This window comes from Pipistrellus hanaki (genome assembly GCF_964339955.1).
Source record: "Pipistrellus hanaki genome assembly, chromosome: 14".
NCBI lineage: Eukaryota > Metazoa > Chordata > Mammalia > Chiroptera > Vespertilionidae > Pipistrellus > Pipistrellus hanaki.
Genome location: NC_140516.1, coordinates 4,476,919 through 4,498,083, shown reverse-complemented (window position 1 = coordinate 4,498,083; position 21,165 = coordinate 4,476,919). Strand labels below are relative to the sequence as shown.

The 21,165-nt window shown below is 38.1% G+C and overlaps 1 protein-coding gene across 5 annotated transcripts in view; it reads left to right on the top strand.

Annotated features, from left to right (window-relative positions):
• The window catches only part of PARG (poly(ADP-ribose) glycohydrolase), a gene marked incomplete at its 5' end in the record, with an annotated part of 147,263 nt that overhangs the window by 96,687 nt on the left and 29,411 nt on the right, over positions 1-21,165 (top strand). For all 5 annotated transcript variants that reach the window (XM_084904726.1, XM_084904725.1, XM_084904727.1 and 2 more), the window contains 3 exons: positions 5,344-5,419; positions 10,729-10,876; positions 21,078-21,156. In XM_084904726.1, the coding sequence (XP_084760852.1) occupies positions 5,344-5,419; positions 10,729-10,876; positions 21,078-21,156 (303 nt within the window). The remainder of the gene's footprint in view (positions 1-5,343; positions 5,420-10,728; positions 10,877-21,077; positions 21,157-21,165) is intronic.

Sequence of the window (21,165 nt, the reverse complement as noted above, 5' to 3'; positions counted from 1 at the left end):
AGGTGTTGTGTCAGTGAGAGAATTTTGCCCCTAAATATGATCAAGATACTCCCCTTAACTTAGATAGACAGCATTTAACTTGGAAGCCTTTCTAGCTTTTTGTTCTCTGTTTTGTTTTAGTTGCTTCATAAGTGAGTTAGAGAAAATAATTAATATCAATCTCCCAGACTCCACAGAACCAGAAACGTGTATTCACTTATAGAGGAAGGAAGAGGAGGAGATGAGAATTCTTGATATTTCAAGAGTAAGGGCTAAATGGGCTCCAGGAAGTTAGAGGCTTTCTGATTACCAAGTTTCTGACATGTTGTAGTTAACCTTTTCATTATCAGTAAATCCCTTAGTCAGGCTTAGTTAATCACCGAGAGCCAGAATAGGCTGTGTCTTTGATTCCTGGAACAGTGAAATGGGTAATTTTCTGGGGCTAGAAGGAAGGAGAGACCTGCTTAAAAAAAAAAACAAAAAACTAGAAGAATGCTTTAAAAAAAAAAACAATAACACCACAAAAATCTGCCTGGCTGGCATTGCTCAGTGGTTGAGCATCATTCTATGAACCAGGAAGTCATAATTCAATTCTCGGTCAAGTCACACTCCCAGATTGCAGGTTCAATCCCCAGTAGGGGGGCATGCAGAAGGCAGCTAATCAATGATTCTCTCTCATCATCAATGTTCCTATTGCTCTCTCCCTCTCCCTTCCTCTCTAAAATAAAATATATATATATTATAAAAACAAACAAAACCTGTCCCCTGTTTTTAGCAATTTCATAATTTTATTGAGAACTGTGCTGTAAGTTGACAATTTCAGTCATAGAGAATCTTTGACAAGAGTTGAGATTTCTGTTTTGAAATCCTGACTGACAAACCAGAGGTTTCTGGATTGTGCTCTTTTTAGCTTTTCAGTAGTATTCTCAAAGGTGATCTCCCTTGGAATAAAATGACTAGAAAAATGGGACACACACACCCCCCCCTCTAAAAAGAAGTTAAAAAGTCAAACTTATAATACAATTTTTACTAGAGGTTTATAATGTAATTTATTCTAAAAGTATTGCATACCAGTTAAGAGCTTGAACTATTGATTTAGGCTACCTGAATTTAAATCTTTATTGCTTCATTTACTAGCCTTGGGCAGGTAACTTGACTGCTTTCTGTGCTTTGTTTTCCTATCTGTGAAAGGAGGGAGTGATAGGGTTGTGAGGATTAAATGAGTTAATACAAATTAAACTTTTATAGCAGAACATATATTGAATTACCTTCTGAGTTTAAGGGTATCAGTCTGAAATACCGTGTTTCCCCGAAAATAAGACATCCTCCGAAAATAAGACCTACTTACAGGTTTCCTTCTGAGTGAAATATAAGGCATCCCCCGAAAATAAGGCCGCCAGGCTCTGTCTCAGAATGCTATTGCTAAACATGAGAGATTTGGTCCACTGATTCTGAAAGAAATGGAGACACAAGAAATTCACCAGGAAATTCAGGAATTGGATTGTTATGATGATGTTCCAGAAGATGATGACATGATTGTCATTGAATAAAAATGAGTAAATTCTTTTTCTTTTCTTTTTTTTAATATATATTTTATTGATTTTGTACAGAGAGGAAGAGAGAGAGATAGTTAGAAACATCGATGAGAGAGAGTCATCGCTCAGCTGCCTCTTGCACACCCCCTACTGGGGATATGCCCGCAACCAAGGTACATTCCCTTGACATGTCCCTTCAGTCCCCAAGCCGACGCTCTATCCATTGAGCCAAACTGGTTTCGGCATGAGTAAATTCTTGATACTGTAGGATTCACAGTTTGTCTGGTTTGTGTTGACAACTACTGTACTACCGTACAGTATACAGGTAATAAATTTCCTTTATTTTCATTTAACAATAAATGTGTACCGTATTCTTCTTCATGGAAAAATAAGACATCCCCTGAAAATAAGACCTAGCGCATCTTTGGGAGCAAAAATTAATATAAGACACTGTCTTATTTTCGGGGAAACAGGGTATACTTGGACTCATTGAAATCAGGAAAAAAGCAAATCACTGTAAGTAAATAGTGCTTCCTCAGCTAAACTGTTTTTAAAAATATATAATTGTTGCCTTGGCCAGTGTGGCTTAGAACATTGGCTTGCATACCCAAGGATTCGTGTGGGTTCGATTCCCTCTCAAGGGCACATACCTGGGTTGCAGGTTCAATCTCTGGCCCCAGTCCAGGCACAATACGCGAGGCAACCAACCAATGTGTCTCTCTCCAATGTTTCTCTATCTCTACCTTCCTTTCTCTTTCTTTCCCACCCTCCCCCCATCCCTCCCTACTTCCCTTTTTCTCTCTAAAAATCAATAGGAAAAATTATCCTCAGGTGAGGATTGACAACAATTATATATATACTAGAGGCCCAGTGCACAAAATTTATGCCCTCCGAAAGGGGGGTCCCTCAGCCTGGTCTGCACCCTCTCGCAGTCCAGGAGCCCTCAGAGGATGTCTGACTGAGGGCTTAGGCCCACTTCCTGGACATCCTTAGCGCTGCCGCAGAGGCAGGAGAGGCTCCTGCCACTGCTGCTACTCTTGCCAGCCTTGAGCCTGTCTTGTAGCTGAGCATTGCTCCCCCTGTGGGAGTGCACTGACTACCAGGGGTCAGCTCCTGCATTGAGTTTCTGCCACCTGGTGATCAGTGCGCATCATAGTGACTGGTTGTTCTGCCATTCGATTGATTTGCATATTAGCCTTTTATTATATAGGATACTAGAGGCCTGATGCACGAAATTTGGGCACTCACTGGGGGAAGGGGTTGTCTCTCAGCCCAGCCTGCACCCTCTCACAATCCAGGAGCCCTTGGGGGATGTCTGATGGCTTAGGCCCACTCCCCCTGCCGAAGAGGTGGGTCAGATATCCTTAGCACTGCCGAAGAGGCTGAAGAGGCCCCGTCACTGGTGTGCTCACCAGCCGTGAGCCTGGCTTCTGGCTGAGCAGCACTCCCACCATGGGCGTGTACTGACCACCAGGGGGCAGCTCATGCATTGAGCATCTTCCCCCTGGTGATCAGTGCATATCATAGCAATGGTCATTACGCCGTTTGGTCAATTTGCATATTAGCCTTTTATTATATAGGACTAGAAGCCTGGTGCACAAAGTTCATGCAAGGGGGAGGGGGGAGCCCTCAGCCCAGCCTGCACTCCATCCATCCTTGAGGGATGCCCGACTGCCCGTTTAGGCCCAATCCCGGTGGGAGCGACCAGGTGGGATCAGGCCTAAGTGGGCAGTCAGACATCCCTCTCACAATCCAGGACTGTTGGCTCCCAACTTCTTGCCTGCCTGCCTTCCTGATTGCCCCTAACTGCTTTTGCCTGCTAGCCTGATCACCCCTAATGTCTCCCATGCCAGCCTGAATGATGCCTAAATGCTCCCTTGCCACCCTATTTGCCCCTAACTGCCCTTCCTTGCAGGCCTGGTCACTCCTAACTGCCCACCTCTGCAGGCCTGGTCCTCCCCAACTGCTCTCCCCTGCAGGCCTGGGTTCCCCTCAACTGCCCTTTCCTGCAGACCTTGTCCCTCCCAAATGCTGGCCATCCTGTAGTGGCCATCTTGTGTCCGTATGGGGCAGGATCTTTGACCACAAGGGGGCAGCCATCTTGTGTGTTGGAGTGATGGTCAATCTGCATATTACTCTTTTATTAGATAGGATAGAGGCCTGGTGCATGGGTCGGGGCCAGCTGGTTGCCCTGAAGGGTGTCGCAGATCAGGGTGAGGGTTCCCTAGGGGCGTGGGGTGGCCTGGGAGAGGGGCCTGTGATGGCTTGCAGGCTGGCTACGTCCCCTGGCAACCCAAGCAGAGGCCCTGGTATCTGGGATTTATTTATCTTCTACAATTGAAACTTTGTAGCCTGGAATGGAGTCAAACCTTCTGCTCGCTCTAGGACCACAGCCATTTCTGTTGGGATTTATTTACCTTCTATAATTGAAACTTTGTTGCCTTAAGCAGAGGCTTGGGCCGGCAAGGGCAGGTGTAAAGCTTGGCTTCCTCCATCGCCAGGGAAACCCAAGCCTCCCTCCTGCTCTGTGTGGCCTCAGTCATCTTGGTTGGGTTTATTTGCATATTCACTTCTGATTGGCTGGTGAGCATGGCTTGTGGATGTAGCGGAGGTATGGTCAAATTTGCATATTGCTCTTTTATTAGATAGGATATATGTAATTTCCCTTCTCTCCCCTCCCCCCCCCCCTCCAAATTAATGCCATCCTTATACAAGTTAGGGGCTTGGATTTCTTCTTTTACATTCTATTATAATTTATAGTAATAACTAATAGGGTAACTGTCATCATTGAAATAATGAAATGGAATTGAAGAAAAAAGTTTTTCTTTAAGTCTCTTAAGATCTTTTAACTGGGTCTGAAAATTAAACTGACCAAGACAGATTAACAGGAGAATAGCATACAGATTTATTTTATATAAGGTTACATGACATGGGAGTCTTCATAAGGAAAGGAAGACCTAAAGAAATAGACGTCTGTACTTTCAGACTAGGTTTGATGGAGAGTAGACAGTCATGGATAGATTGAGGAATAGGAGGCTTTTACAGTAAACTAGGGGAGTCACCATGCCTCTGTCTTAGTTAGGATTCTTTTTGGGATCCCTTTGTGTTTGAAGATAAGGATGCTATTTTCCTCTGGGTATAAGGAGGGTACCTCTCACATGAAACAGGCTTCATAGCCTGTTTCAGGGAAGAAGGGAGGTTCAAGTGACCTTGCTTCTGCTGTTTTCTCAAACCTCTTCTGCTTAAAATATTGAATATGCTAAGGTGTAGTGTGTCCTGAACTTCATAAACTCCTCGGTGACCATGGTGTATGGAAATGAAAGAAAATAATTGTGACTTACAGGTAGTAGGTTCATCTGTCAATTTTGTTAATATAAAAATACTATAAATAAGATATTCTGTGGCATATATTTTCATCAAGACATATCCCCACACACACATATGGTTATCAAACTAGTGAAAATAGAGCCCATCTGAGAATCATATGTGATTTATTATCAAATTTTTCTTTATTTTTTTATTAGGTTGTCAAGTCTAGGATAATAATGAAATTTTATAGATCTTAATTCTTTTATATTTTAAGCTTTTCAACTCTTAAAGAGGAAAGATTTTGATATTTTGTAGGGAATAATAGGTTTCAAAAAAGTATATTATTTTAATTTAAAAATGTATATTTATATATTTGAATTAGAAAATATTTGTTTCTATACCAAGAATGTTAACAGTAGACATCTGTTTCTGTCTTTAATAGATAATTTAAATTAAAAAATTTTTCTGTAGTAAATAACTATCATTAAAAAATAAATAAGGGAATTTTTTTTCATTGTAGATGTGAAAAACCTCTGACTCGACTGCATGTCACTTATGAAGGTACCATAGAAGGAAATGGTCAAGGCATGCTACAGGTGGGTGAATCCCAGCAGCATGCTTGTGTTTGGGACTTTTGTCAAGCTTCTGACAGCAAAAAGAGTTTGAAAGCTGTTTATTTATCTAATACGCTACTTTAATGCAAAGAAGCACGATAGCAGAATGGAGAAAAACACCAAACAGATCATCTTGACAGCTGTGGTAATATTGTTACTTGCCAGTGTACGTTCTCTGTTTCTTACATGAGCCTGTTTTTAAAAAGCCTTTGACAGTAAACCCCAGGATCTGGACAACATCAGACCTCTTGGTTCAGGCATAGATTGCAGATTGACAGGGGATGAAGTTCCCAGGATATGAGCTTGACAAGCTGTCACAGGATGGTTTTGTTTTGTTTTTAAAGGCTCTTGTTCTGCCCTAAATGATGACCAGCTTGAGATGTTTTTCTGCCACAAACCTTGTTCAGGTCTAGGAGACAGATGTCTAAAACTGATTGATAAGGAAGTCCTTTCTCCCATATGTAATCATCTTAGGCACGTGAACCAAATATGCTTGCTGACTTTTCCCTGTTGTAGATCTTGCTGTCTTTTTCCTGTTGTAGAGCAGGTAATTTTGTCCCTCTCTCAATCTTTGTTATTAATTTGTGTTACTGCCTTTATTTTAAAAAAATATTTTTGAGAAAAGGTGTCAACAAGTAAAACACTGTGTACCTAGCTTTAAATTGATATAACCTAACCTGAATACCTGTTTTCCTTTGCTTTAAAGTGATTTTTACTTACAATCACTATTAAGAGAAAATGTTAGTGATTTTTGTTCTTATCCCATTTATAAAAGCATTGTAATATCAGTTTTCTCTGAAAGAATTTTGTACATCGTCTCATTGTAGGAATGGCTGATTTTTCTTCTTCAGTCCTTATTTGATGCATTTACACAGTGGGACAAAAGTAGGTTTGCAGTTGTTTGTATGAAAAATAATATAATAATCTATATACATAAAAGCCAAAGTGACTGAACAACTGGTCAACTGGTCACTATGATGCACACTGATCACCAAAGCGCAGATGCTCAACGCAGGAGCTGCCCCCTGATGGACAGTGTGCTCCCATAGCAGGAGCGCCGCTCAACTGACCAATGGGTGCCAGATGCAGGGCTCATGGGTTGGTGAGCATGTGCTGTAGCTACATGAGCCTCTCCCCAAAGGGACTGACTGGGGACAAGCCCATGGCAGGTGCAGCAGGACCTGGATGAGAAGGAATGGCAGGCAGCATTTGGACTGCCAGTTTCAGCCCAATCCCCACAGGCCATGCCAAGGGACCCTACCAGTGCACAAATCTGTGCACCGGGCCTCTAGTTAACAAATAATAATATAAGAATAAATCCTATTTTGAGTACTCACAACTGTAAACCTACTTTCCCCCCCCCTCCCCTTCCCTATATTGGGGCAAAACTAAAGACAATGTAAAATGACTGAACTGGTTTACATTGGACTCTAAATGCCTAATGATACAGATTCTTTTTAGTGTTGCCTTTAATTTGATATGTTTGTAATTTAAATCTTCAAAAAGGCAAGCTATGTTTTCTTTTAAATCACCTCCTCCCAGTGATTATCTATATATATAAAAGCCTAAAAAAAAAAAAAGCCTAAATGACTGATTGACCAGTTGCTATGACATGCACTGACCTCCAGGGGGCAAATGCTCAATGCAGGGGCTGCCCCCTGGTGGTCATTGTGCTCCCATAGCCAACTTCCTTCCATCCCTCCCCCTTCCCCTCACTGGCCAACCTCCCGTGGTCCCTCTCCCCAGCTGGCCGGCCCAAATCAGGACTGGGCAAGATGGCCCTGATTGCTGGCCAGGCCAAGGACCACCTGTGCACAAATTCGTGCACTGGGTCTCGAGTTTGAGATAATAAAAATGCTTAGGATAACTGGATTAATATTTGTCTTATACTTAAAGTTTGTTTTAAATTTTTACTTAATCAGTACCTTTTTATTTAAAACAATAATTTTTAAATATGTTTAAAATTTGTTTTAGATGAATATCACTTTTTCCCACATTTTCATCTTGATGACGTTCTTTCCTACATTAAAGTCTTGTATTAACTGAGGGAGTATTAATACACACAAAAATCAACAAAGCTCCTGCTAGTTAGCACTGCAGGAATGCTGACCTTTCATTACAGTACAACTCAACAAGGAATTATTTAACAACATTCAAGGTTGAGATTCTCCCCACTTTCCTGGAACATGTTATAGAAGAAATGTGAAACCTCAGTAGATTAAAAGAATACCATAAAGGCTTCTATTAACTGTGCTCCCTCCTTGTGCCATGTATCCCCAGGAGGTCAGGGAATATTGTATTGCAGTGCCACAAAGCTTCTTGTGTAGCGTATGAATTACATTATGCTGAATGGCAACAGCAACGAAACCTCTAAGGAGTGTTATCATTTCTCTCTTTTCATCAAGTTATAATTCAGAAACTGAGTAATCTGAACAAGTAGCTTTAAAGTGAGTTGGAAAATGACTGACTAAAAATAAAGAAGCACTCACATGCTGTTTTCATGTACTGGAACCAGTTTCTCACCTGCAGTAGCCTTTTTTTAGGAACTTTTTATGTAGTAGAAACTTTGATTTTCTAAAAGACTCCTCCTGCTTTCAGAGGCATATTGAATTTGGTGTATTTATTTGTGTGCATAACTATCAAGTAATAAATGTTGGCCTTTTATTATAGCATGTACATGGGATGTATTTTATTTATCATTACCAAGTAGTATATAAGTTGGGTAGAGCTTATCTTTCTATTTTGATTATTTACCTTGTTCCAGTAAAAATTAATAGTAAAAATTAACTTTGCTAATCTCAAACATTATTATTTCTTATTTTTATTTATGATAACCATTATACTTAGTCTCTTAATTTTTAAGTACTGTTCATTTTTTTTCTTTGCTGCATCTCTCTTTCCTTCACTTTCTTTCCCACTGACCTATTTGAGGAACTAATATGGCATGTATAAACTATCCAGTAGTCACCTAATCAGCTTCCATTTTTAATTTTATACTATTTTGGTTTATTCTTTAAACTCAACCCTGAATTATCTTCCTAAAGTCTAGGTTCTTCATTGTTACTTTTATAGAATCATTCCTAGAACCTTCAGAATAAAGTAAAAATTTCCTGGACCCCAGATTACTTCATCACCATACTCTAACCCTCTCCATACTCTACATTACAAACAGGCATGAGGAGTCTGCTTCCATTCTCCTCAGACAGCCTGAAAGTCAGCAAAATCCAGATTGAGTGACATGTCCTCTTATAAATGCTCTCTATCGTCCTTCCCATGCTCTCATTTTATTTCATTTACTAGAGGCCCAGTGCCTGGGATTGTGCACCAGTGGGGTCCCTCAGCCTGGCTGTGCCCTCTTGCAATAGGGCCAAAACCCAGCAGTCCAACATCCTCCTGAGGAATGTAGCAGTGTCAAAGTGGCAGGCAGCTGGGGAGGAGCCCAGCTGGGGCTGGGCACAGCTCCGCTGCAGCTTGTCCCGCCCCACTGCACCTGCCCCAGCTGCCCTGCCAGAGGCGGGAGAGGCTCCCACCTCTACAGCTGCACTTGCCAGCCATGAACCTGGCTTCTGGCTGAGCGGCATTCCTGCTGTGGGAGCACACTGACCACCAGGGGGCAGCTTCTGCATTGAGCGTCTGCCCCCTGGTGGTCAGTACACATCATAGTAACTGGTCGTTTTGGTTGTTCAGTTGTAATGGTAGCTAAGGCTTTGATTGATAGATAGATAGATAGATAGATAGATAGATAGATAGATAGATAGATTATTTAGGCAGTATCAATTTAGTGCTAATAAGTTCTTTAATAATTATTCTCTAATTCTGCTTATGTGCCTAACTCCTGGCTAGATTGTAAATGCTGTAAAACTGTCTTACTCCTCTACTCCTCTTTGCATCCCATGATTCCAGCACAAGATTCAGTCATTGTTTGTTGAATTGAACAGTTTAAGCCATAAATCACCCAGTGCATAAAGACCTCATTATGTAGTAGGTAACTAATTCTAATCAATTGACTAGTTTAATTAAAATTATCTACATATATATAACTAGAAGTTAGGACTTGAAATTGGCATCTGAAGTTGGGCATTCTTGTGGGCCTGAACTCTTAGCTTTTGGAATCTGATGCTGATACCAGGCAGATAGTGTCAGAACTGAATTAAATTATAGGACACTTAGATGGTGTCAAAGAATTGCTTGATGTGTCGAATACAACACATTTGGTGTCATAAGTGTAGTGAGTTTGGTAGCGGTGTGAAGTTAAAGGGGAGATACAGAGGTGTGGTTTTCCTACACAGTATATCAGCCTCTCTTACTACTTACTGAATTCTGGGTGTGTGTTGTTGTTTTTTTTGTTGTTGTTTTTTGTATGGGTATGGTTATGTATGTGCATAGTTGTATATAAGTGTCTAATATAACTCCTCAAATAGAGTAATCTAAGGCAAATTTGGAATCCATTTCTTGCATGTTTCCCCATAATTCCTAGCATTGTGTGCCATTGTGGAGTGCTTAGTAAGTTTAAGACAGACAATTAATGATGGCAAGTTGAGTTTGCTTTCTCTTCAGGATTGTATAATCATCATTATTAACAGGAGCTTGAGGATCCAATCTTAGTATTCCACAGAAAGCTTATGTATAGTTTTAAGTTGGAAATATTTTGTTGAATCTTTATTGTTAAACTAGGTTTTGTTCTTCATTTACTTTCTTAGGTATATTAAAAAAAAATAGTTTGTAATGTTCATGTAGTTGGGAGTTTGCAACTGAATTTAGAAGGGCAAAGTTCCTATCCCTTTATTCGTCCATAGAAGGAAAGTTTACCCCAAAAAGGTCAATTACTGAACTTTAAAGTTCTTTAAGAACAAGTTTTTGATTGCCATATAATATAAGAAAGGTATAGTTCTTATTAAAGTCTATGAAATACATAAATGGAAATTGAGTAGTGAATGGTAGGGAAATGATCTTGAGAACTTTCCAAATAAAACCTTTCTTGATTTGTGATCCTTGGAACACAAAAGGTTTATAAACGAAAGTTCATATAATTACATTGAGTCTATTGCATAAAAGCTCCATTTTCTAGGTTCCTTTTAAGATTTTGGATCTAAAGAAATATGCAGAGATGTTAACTGCAGTGAGATGGAAAGAGTGCAGCTAACCACAACCTATTCTTCCTGAAAAGATTACTAACTTGGGGTTGATTTATATAGGAAAGGAAAGCAAGATTAGAGGTTAGAGGTGGTATACTTGTGTATCATATATGTAGATATTTTAGATCATTTAACATGCCAAATTTTTCCAAATAGGTGGATTTTGCAAACCGTTTTGTTGGAGGTGGTGTGACCAGTGCAGGACTTGTACAAGAAGAAATCCGCTTTTTAATCAACCCCGAGCTGATTGTTTCCCGGCTCTTCACTGAGGTGCTGGATCACAATGAATGTCTTATCATCACAGGTTAGTTTGGGGAAATCTGTGAATATATATCATGGAAACTAGAGTTCAATCAGAAAAGCTTTTCTCTGCCATGGGCATTAGGTCCAATATTGTTATTCATTAGTTTATATTTGGTGTTTTGAAATTGTTATACAGTTGGCCCTTAAATACCAACCCACACTCCCAACTCCATGCAGTCAAGAGTTCACATGTAATTTTTATTTACCCAATATTTAAGTTGTACCTCGGTACTAGTTCCAGGTCCCCATGCACATATCAAAATCTGAGGATACTCAAGTCCCCTATAAAAATGATATAGATCAATGCATACAGTTGGCCCTCTGCATCTGCAGAATCCCAAACGGGGATCAAAAACAGTACAGGTGTTTACTGAAAAAAAAATCCACATATACTAGTAAGTGGCAGCAGGCAGTTCAAACTTGTGTTTTCAAAAGTCAACTGTAGTTTTATTTGCCTAATCTTGAGTAAAATATTTTATTCTCACCTTTTTTTTTTTTTTTTCTCTCCCTGGGCATCATTATCTGAGGAATAAGGATAAAAACTATTCAGTTATCTTCCAGTTTGAATTTTTATGATGTAATGCTCTAAAAATAAGAAAATGATAGGAATTTGAGCATGTATTCTGTTATTACTCTTCCATTGTATTTCCAAATTGATTTGTTATAATTCAATATGATGGCAATATAGAAATGCAAAAAGCAGTTACAGTGTTTGGAGAGAGTTAGTATACCAGTGAGCTTTAAAGAAGAGAAATAAATCAGGAACCTTATGGTTACCCTCATTTCTAATACTAAGAGAAAAAGTATGACTATCTTAGTACTTATCCTTGATTTAAATTAAGGAAAAGAGAGGGAAATAAGTCAAATTTGTACTTTAGATCTGTTATTGAGATTAAAATTTTTTCTTTATTTACTTTTTTTTAATTTAAATATCACTATGTTTTAGTATTTTTTTGTGAGTGAGCTACAAAAAGTAATAGCTCTTAAGAAACTCTTAATCAGTTAATTTAGGTAAGTTGAGCCTTTTATTCGAGTACCTGAAAGAACATTCTTACATAAAAGCCATAATCACTCATCAACTGATACTTTTTTTTTTTCTGCAAAAGAGAATTTGTTATTTGGTTTTTAATCTTTTGCTGCTTTGAAAGTAATGTAAGAGACCAAACATTCAACTGGGTTGGAGAATTTGGTTGATTGTTAGCCCCAAAGGGAGAAAAACTATCCCCTATGAGTTATATCAAATCTATACTCAACTCCCTGGCCAGTGTTGCTCAGTTGGTTGAGCATCATACCATGCACGAAGAGATTGCAGGTTTGATTCCTGGTCAGGGCACATGCCCAGGTTGCAGGCTCGATCCCCAGTAGGGGGCAGGCAGGAGGCAGCCAAACGATATTTCTTTTTCATCGATGTTTCTCTTCTCCCTTTCTCTCTAAACTAGGGGTGTCGAACTCAATCAGAGAAGGGGCCAAAATCTAAAATCCAGCCTAAATTGCGGGCCGAATGGTTTACTGAACAGTCATAAACTGACAATGTCATAAACTGACAGCGGAGTGCAGTGATGACAGCCCGGTGCGGGCCACATTGCAAGGCCTGGCGGGCTGGATTTGGCCCGCGGGCCTTGTGTTTGACACATGTGCTCTAAACCAATAAAAATAATATTTAAAAAGAAAACAAAAAAATATATATATTCAACTGATTCACCTCCAAAGGGGTACATGACAGAACTAAGATTCGGAAGTCTCATCTTAAAACCACACTTTCCCTCTGATACATTTGCAGACAACCTTCAGGAGAGTATCTAAATTTTGTTTTGCTTTCAAGATTCTCTTTTTGTCTCTGTCTTTCCATAGCTTAATTATGATGTTTTTAGGTATGAGTCCATTTGACTCGCCACTTTGGAGTTCATTGAGCTTGTTGAATGTTTAGATAAATTTGGTAAATATTTGGTCATCGCTTCTTCAAATATTCTTTCTGCCTCTTTCTCCCTGCTCCATCTGGGGCTCTCATTATGCTCATTTGATGGTGTCCCATTGCTTTCTAAAACGCTGTTCATTTTTCTTTATTTTTTCTATTCCTCAAACTGGGTACCTAAGTCTGCTAATTCTTTCTTCTGCCTGCTCTAATCTGCTCTTGAAATTTTTATTTCAGTTATTGTACTTTTTAACTCCATAATTTCTATTTGATTCTTTTTAAATATTAACATATCTGTTTGCAGAGAATCTCTATTTGTGAGGCATTCTCATACTTTTATTTAGTTCTGTAGACATAACTTTTTTATTTTTTTGAACATATTTAAAATAGCTTGATTTAATGCCTTTTTTAGTAAGTCCAATATCTGGGTTCCTTGGGGACAGGTACTATATTATCTACTTTTTTTTTTCCTGCGTATGGAAAAAACTACTTTTTCATTTTTTGCATGTCTCAATTTTTTGTTGAAAATTGGACATTTTAAATAATATGGTAACTTGAAATCAAAGTGTGTTTTTGCTGCTGTTTGGTGTTATTTACTTTTTTAAACTAATTTTGTGAAGCCTATATTCCTTTTGTAAGTGTCCATTGAAGTCTCTGCTTAGTTAGATTAGTGCTCAGATAATGATTGGGCAGAGATTTCCATAAGTGCCTAGAACCAATAAGTCGTCTTTGCCGAAGGGCTCTTTCTGCTGTTGGGTCTCACCTAATTCTCCACCAGGCAGTTGACACTTCACTTCCTGCTTGCACCGAGCCCAAGGTCAGACAGAGAAGAGATCCTCTCAGTTCTTTTCTTGAGCATGTGAATAGCCATGGCCATGTGTGTAACCTTTCGCATTCCTGGGAATACTTAGAACTTTTCAAAGCCCCTGTGGACATCTAACTTATTCCTCAGCTTTTTCTTTGAAACTTTTTAGTTAGCTTATTGTTTGCCCCAACTATTATTTACTGCCTCAGGGATAACCACAGTGTTAACAATTGCTTATAATTGTTTTCAACAAACATCCCTAGATGCAGTAGGTCCTTGGGTTACATAGGAGATCCGGTGCAATGTAAGTCAGAACCCACCTACACAAGCACCTACGTCACTCACATGGTAATATACACAGCAGTAATGTAGTGAAACAGTAATAAAAAAAAATAAAAAAATTAAAAGAAAGGTAATTCCTGACCTTTACTTATGGTAAATAAATAATAAAAAACATAAAGCACATATGTACATACCCATATTTTCCGGCGTATAAGACGACCCCCTAATTTTACAGCTAAAACATAGGTTTTGGCCTATATTCGCTGTATAAGACTACCCCCCACTTCTGAGGCAACACCAATTCTTTTTTTAATAGACCGCCTCTCTTAACTCAGCCAATCCAAGCAGGCTTTTTATGCATGCAAATTATACATGTTCTGTACCCGAAGCTACACTGTGTTCTAGTAAAAAGCCTGCTCAGATTAGCCAGAGTCAGAGAGGCGGTCTATTAAAAAAAGAACTGGTGTTGCCTCGGAAGTGGGGGGTAGTCTTATACAGCTAATATAGGCCTAAACCTATATTTTAACTGTAAAATTAGGGGGTCGTCTTATACGCCGGAAAATACCGTATGTCGAAATGACAGGCTTTTTTTTTTTAATGTATTAATAAATAAATGGGAGATGATGACATAACCATGAAACTACTTATGTCAAATCTGGCGATGCAACTCGAGGACTGTCTTTATTAGGCTTTTTCTACCGGGCAAATTCCAATTCAGATCAAATAAAGATAGTCTTGTAAGTGAGGTCTTCCAGGGAACCACCAGACAGGTTATATGACAATTCTCTGAGAATGGGGCTTTGAAGGAGCATAAGCCCTCTTCTGCCACCTCTCGTGGCTTCCAGGCTGCTGGTTTTCACTGTGATTTCACTGTTGGCTTTTAAGGCTACTACAGAGCTTCGGAGAGTGGGAGGGCAAGTTAGAAAACACCACAAAACCCATTCTTTTTACTAAGATTTAGCCAATTTTCTTTTAATAAACATTATTTGGATTACTTTTAGCCTTTGATTAACTCCCACAGTTTAGAAATTGTAGATCCTCGCAATTTTTACCAGTGTAAAAATTACAGAGGTGAGATTTTCAGAAGTTTTACACCATCATTTTTGCTGATATGTTATCTTTCACAAGTACTTGTTGTAAAAAGGTTTTCAACAAGTTATCCCACATCATTTAGAATTCCTATGCTATTTTTTAATAATATCACTAGAGGCCCAGTACATGAAATTCGATAGGCCTGGCCAGCGATAAGGGCTGATCTCTGGAGCAACCATAGGATAATGAGGGGTCCCCTGCTGGCACCCGCATTGGTTGACCTGGGGCCTGCGGGCTGGTGAAAGCTCCTGCGTTGAGCATCTGCCCCCTAGTGGTCAGTGCACATCATAGTACCCACTCGTTCTGCTGGTCGGTCAATTTGCATATTAGGTTTTTATTATATAGGAATTGTGAGTCTGCTGTTTTGATGTGGTAAGCAAAAAACAACAACTATTAATTGTCTGAGTTTGTGCAAGAAATTAAAAATTGAACCTTGGCAAAGGAATTTCTTCTTGGATGGAAGTTGTGATCCAATTGTAATGAAATGAAAAATATAAAACCCTTTTATTCTGTGTTGTCTCATTGATTTAGCTATATTTATATGCTGTTTATTACACATGTAGATACAAAAAATGTAGTTGAAAGGTATGAGGAGAGAAGAGAGTACAGGAATAATAGAACAAAAATTTAAGCTATCATAAATCCATTGCTGGGCTAATAAATACTTTGAGTATTAGTCTTACACTGTTTTAGAGAGCTCTGAAGAGATAGTCAGAATCATTTAGAATGTGAGCGTCTCCAGCATTTAGATGTATTAATTAATACTTTAAAAGACATTTAAGTGGTAAGCTAGATTTGAACTGAAACTTGGAAAACAATATTTCATCAATATTTTAGATTAATCTATAGTTGATCCTTGAACAATATAGGTTTCAACTGCATGAATTTTAAAACATAAATGTATAAAAATTTTATGGAGATCTCCTTACTATTGTGAAACAATTGTATCAGTTGCACAAATCTACCATAAAGCAATCATATTTGCTGTTTCTTTGTTATTAATGCACGAATCTTTTTACGTTATCTTTTCTTTTTTAATAATTCTTTATTGTTGAAAGTATTACATGTCTCCATCTTTTTTATTTTTAATGCCTAGTGTTAGTAATACATTAATATCTACAGTGCCTTCTATCATACGAGACAATACAATGTAGGTACTGACAGATGATTCATTTTGTAAACAGACTATAAATATAGTACAGTCCTGTAAATGTATTTTCTCTTTCTTACGTATTTTCTTAGTAACATTTTTTTCTCTATCTTACATTATTGTAAGAATACAGTATATAATACATATAATATACAAAATATATGTTAACCAACTTTTTATGTTATCTACAAGGCTTCCAGTCAACAGGCTATTAGTAATTAAGTTTTTGTGGAGTCAAGAGTTACAACCATGTAGGGGAGTTGGTATCTCTAATCCCCACATTGTTCAAAGGTTAGCTGTATGTATTTTAAATAAAAAAAGTTGGTAGAATGCTGGGCATTTAAGCTCAAAGCTAATTTGTTTTATTTCCTTCATTTCTCTTATACTAGGAAAGAAGTAAGTCTCTTGCAATCTATATTAATGTTGCTGTAATTTTTGTGTATAAGGAAAACAGTATAATATTTCTTTCTTTTTTTTAAAGATAGTTTGTCCCTGCCAAAATCGATTTGGCTCAGTGGATAGAGCGTCGGCCTGCGGACTGAAATCGAATCCAGGTTCGATTCCGGTCAAGGGCATGTACCTTAGTTGTGGGCACATCTCCAGTAGTGGGTGTGCAAGAGGCAGCTGATCGATGATTCTCTGTCATCAATGTTTCTAACTCTCTATCCCTCTCTCTTCCTCTCTGTAAAAAATCAATAAAAATATATTTAAAAAAAAAAAGATAGTTTGTCCCACACCCCTGGCTGGTGTGTCTCTATTGGTTAGAGCATCATCCCCGACACAGAAGGTGGTGGGTTTGATTCCTGGTCAGGGTACATACCCTGGTTGTGGGTTCCATGCCCTGGGCACATATGGACACAGACAGCAGGTAACTGGTGGATGTTTCTCTCTCACATCAATATTTCTCTCTTTCTCCCTCTCTTTTACTCTGTCCCTCTCCCTCTCCTTTCCACTCTCTCTTTCAAATCAATTAAAAAAAAGAAGAAGAAGATAGTTTGTTTCCAATCTGAAAAACTCCATCACTCTGAAACTATGTCCGGTCTCTAACGTATCCACAGGCATTGTAAAATAGATGGAAAATTGCATACCCATGACTCACCTTCTATAATTGCTTCAGGCTAAGGACATCCGGGGTGACTTTTAACTCAGCATCCCCCCTCCCCATCCTTTTAACTCTATTATAGAGCCTCCTAATTAATATCTGTGATGTGATGTTCCCTTAATGGAAATGGCCATTTCATCATCTATTTGATGTTGGATTTCTGCCATCTCCTTTCTTAGGAGACTCTTAACCGGGCACTGCAATCTATCTGCCGGATCAATTCCATTCCTTCAATGATTCATCCAGGCTCAGTGCCTGTGACTGGCTAATGGCTGTGACTGTGCTGCCTGAATCTGTAGAAGAGTTTGAGAAATTGGAAATAAATTAAATTTATCATCATTGTGGGGCATCTGGTTGGTATCAGACTTTTAATGAATATGAAACAGGTCATGCAAACAGCCAAATCCTTTTATCCAGACAGTGTTATTCCTCTATTTTCTATGATCCAGAGGGCAGCCATGAGTTACAACCTTTCAGTAAGTATAGACAGAGGGAAAGAATTAAAACTCCAATCTTTCTTTTTTCCTTTTCCCCTCTCTCGTGTTCCTCTACAACCAGCAGCTAGTAGCATCAGTACTAAAGAGTCCTAGGAGATTGTTTTGTTTCTGTGTAGTGAGCATATAAAGATGCCTAGCTATGAGACTTACTGAGCAGAATGACAGTACACTTAACGTAAAACCTGCACTCGAATGAATAAAATTGTTCCAGATATCACAGATCCTTATATCTTTTATGAGGGTCAGCAGAACTGGCAGAACAAAGGTGGAAACCATTGCTTTTAGTACCAGTGCTTTTAATAACAGCACTAGTGGTGCCCATCACTACAAAAACAGTTCATTGCTAACTCAGTGATACCAGTTCATTGGGAAAGATCCAAATTCATTAGGAGTTTTGCTTTTATTAATTCTTGTTAATCATGGGAATGTAAGGCAAGATTGTTTTATCTGCCACATAATTACCTCTATATGAATGATATAATAAAAGCAGAGTCAGTGGCTTTCATATAAGCTTTCTTTCTAAGGGCACACCCATTGTTAAGTGGAATATTTTTAATCTCCAAATATTTTTTTTCTATGTTCATCACAAACTTTCATTACTAGTAAGAGAAAATAAGAATGTTTCTTATTGCCTAAACCGGTTTGGCTCAGTGGATAGAGTGTCGGCCTGCAGACTGAAGGGTACCGGGTTCGATTCCGGTCAAGGGCATGTACCGTGGTTTCGGGCACATCCCCAGTAGGGGGTGTGCAAGAGGCAACTGATTGATGATTCTCTCTCATCAATGTTTCTGACTATCCCTCTCTCTTCCTCTCTGTGAAAAACAATAAAATATATATTTAAGAAAAAAAAGAATGTTTCTTACTGCTAAATCCGAAAACTGGTAAAGCTGTCATGAACTCTTGAAAAGATTTTAGTGGGTTCCTTCTAGCTATTTCCCTAAATGGGGGTAGAGAGAGCGTGCCATGAAGTTCATTTAGTCTCTGACGCCTGTTTGCTGTTATCACTGCTTACCTTAGTATTTTCATCAAAGTTTATCAATAAATTTGATTCTAAAACAAGTTATAGGTATTCATTTTTCAGAATAGTTTACATAATTTTGAAAGAGTCTATTTAGAAAATACATAATTTAATTTGTTTAGAGTAGAAGCATCTACATGTGATTTTTTAACTTCCCGTTACTGAAGGAAATGAATCTATCCTTGTCTGTCTTAGGAAATAAGACTGAAACCGATCTAACTTGAAATAGAAATATAATTGATATGAAATTTTCAATCACTTTTCAAAAGACAGAACAGTTATTTGTTTTCATAGTTTAGAGATCAGAGTAGACTTAGTTGTTTGAAAAATAAGGCACAGCCATTGCAGGGCAGAAAATTGACAAGAACACAAGTGTTCTGCTATCTTTATTCCGCCCGGGCCAGTAGACCAGGCTGCTTTCAAACCCCACATCCCTGGAATCAGGTATCTTTGATTTCTCTACCCTCTTACAAAGTTAATTCTAGACACCAGTACTAACTCCTTTATGGTTTTGAAGGATTTTAAACTCATTTGGTTTTCGAAGCAGTTCTATTAGGTAACAAGAATTACTAACAAGTCTGATTTTTAGATGACAAAATGAAGTTTAATGAGATTTGTCATGTGAGCATTCACTTTGGCTTCCTCAGATCTCCTCATCTCAGCATGGTACTCTTTTTAGCCTGCCACACTTTCTGTGTAAATAGGAATTAAATATTTCTGGATTCATTATTTTAACCTCAGTTGATACAATTTTTTCCTGTTTTCCTCATTAATTATCATGTTTCTATGGCAAGTACTTAAATCATCTGCTTCTATATTCTTGTGTTACTAGATATTAATGTAGACACAAATGTTAATAATTTATAATCCCTACCCTAGAAGCTGACAGTCTAGTGAGGGAGTTAGATTACATTTTTAAACTTCTTTATTGAGGTAAAATTGACATACACTAAACTATATAATTTAAAGTGTAAAGTTAGGTATATACAGCTATACACATGAAATAATCTTTTGTTCATGTTTTAATTGAGATTTTTATTGTTTTATTTTTATTATTATTTTTTTAATATATATTTTATTGATTTTTCACAGAGAGGAAGAGAGAGGGATAGAGAGTTAGAAACATCGATGAGAGAGAATCATCAATCAGTTGCCTCTTGCACACCCCCTACTGGGGATGTACCCGCAACCAAGGTATGTGCCCTTGATCGGAATCAAACCCGGGACCCTTCAATCCGCAGGCCGACGCTCTATCCACTGAGCCAATCCAGTTTCGGCTATTGTTGAGTTTTAAAGATGCTATCTATATACATATATACATACTGGTATATACATGTCCTTTATTAGGTATAGGTGGTTGTCTTTTCATTATTTTAATGGTGACTTTTGAAGATCAGAAATTGTTTCTTTTTCATTTTTCTTTTTTATATTCCAAAGTATTTGGCCCAGGGTTTTCAGCTTTTTATTTTTACTATTGTTGGGTTTTTGTTTGTTTGTTTTTTAATTTTTGCAAAGTCAAGTGATTATTCAGTTGACTATTATAATTGGAATAATTTTATTTAGTTAAATAGTGGAACAATTTGACACCATTTCTTCTGATATATTCAGGTATAATGAATTAGAAATCTATTTTATGGGGCAAGTTTGATGCGTGTCCTCAGCAGATTAATATTAATTATACTTTTTCTCTTCCCTTTCTTCTCATGCCATAATATCCTAATTTTACAAGGCTTTCTTGAAGTACCTTGCCTGTTGATAGGCAAATTCTAGATTTAATTTTTTCAATATTTTTTTTTTAATTTCAGATAGGAAGGGAGAGGAAGAAATAGAAACATCAATGATGAGAAAGAATCATTGCTCAGCTGCCTCCTGCATGCCCCCTACTGGAGATCAAGCCCATAACTAGGCATGTTCCCAGACTAGAAATTGAACCCGGGACCCTTCAGTCTGCAGGCCAATGCTCTACCCACTGAGCAAAACCAACTAGGGCCTAGATTTAATTTTAAAATGACATTTGTTTTAGCAGGGAATGTCTTTATGTAAAATTTCTTTTCTCAACAATATGAAGCAGATATTATCTCAGATTGCTGACATTCAAAACAGTGGACTTGTAAAAAACACAGTCTTTATGCACTTCTCTTAAAAAGAAGGAAATAAATTTTGTTTACTGTGTTGGTTGAGACATTTAGTCACTGTATGATAAACATTGTAGTGACTTTTTGAGGCATCCTATTATTTCTTCATCGAAAATAATAAATCGTTAAGCCAGTGATTTTTTGTTGTTGTTGTTGTTGGCTTTTAGAAATATTTCTGAAAAATAGTATTGGAAGCTTCTTTATTTCAGGTACTGAACAGTACAGTGAATACACAGGCTATGCTGAAACTTACCGCTGGGCCCGGAGCCATGAAGATGGGAATGAGAGGTGAGTTCA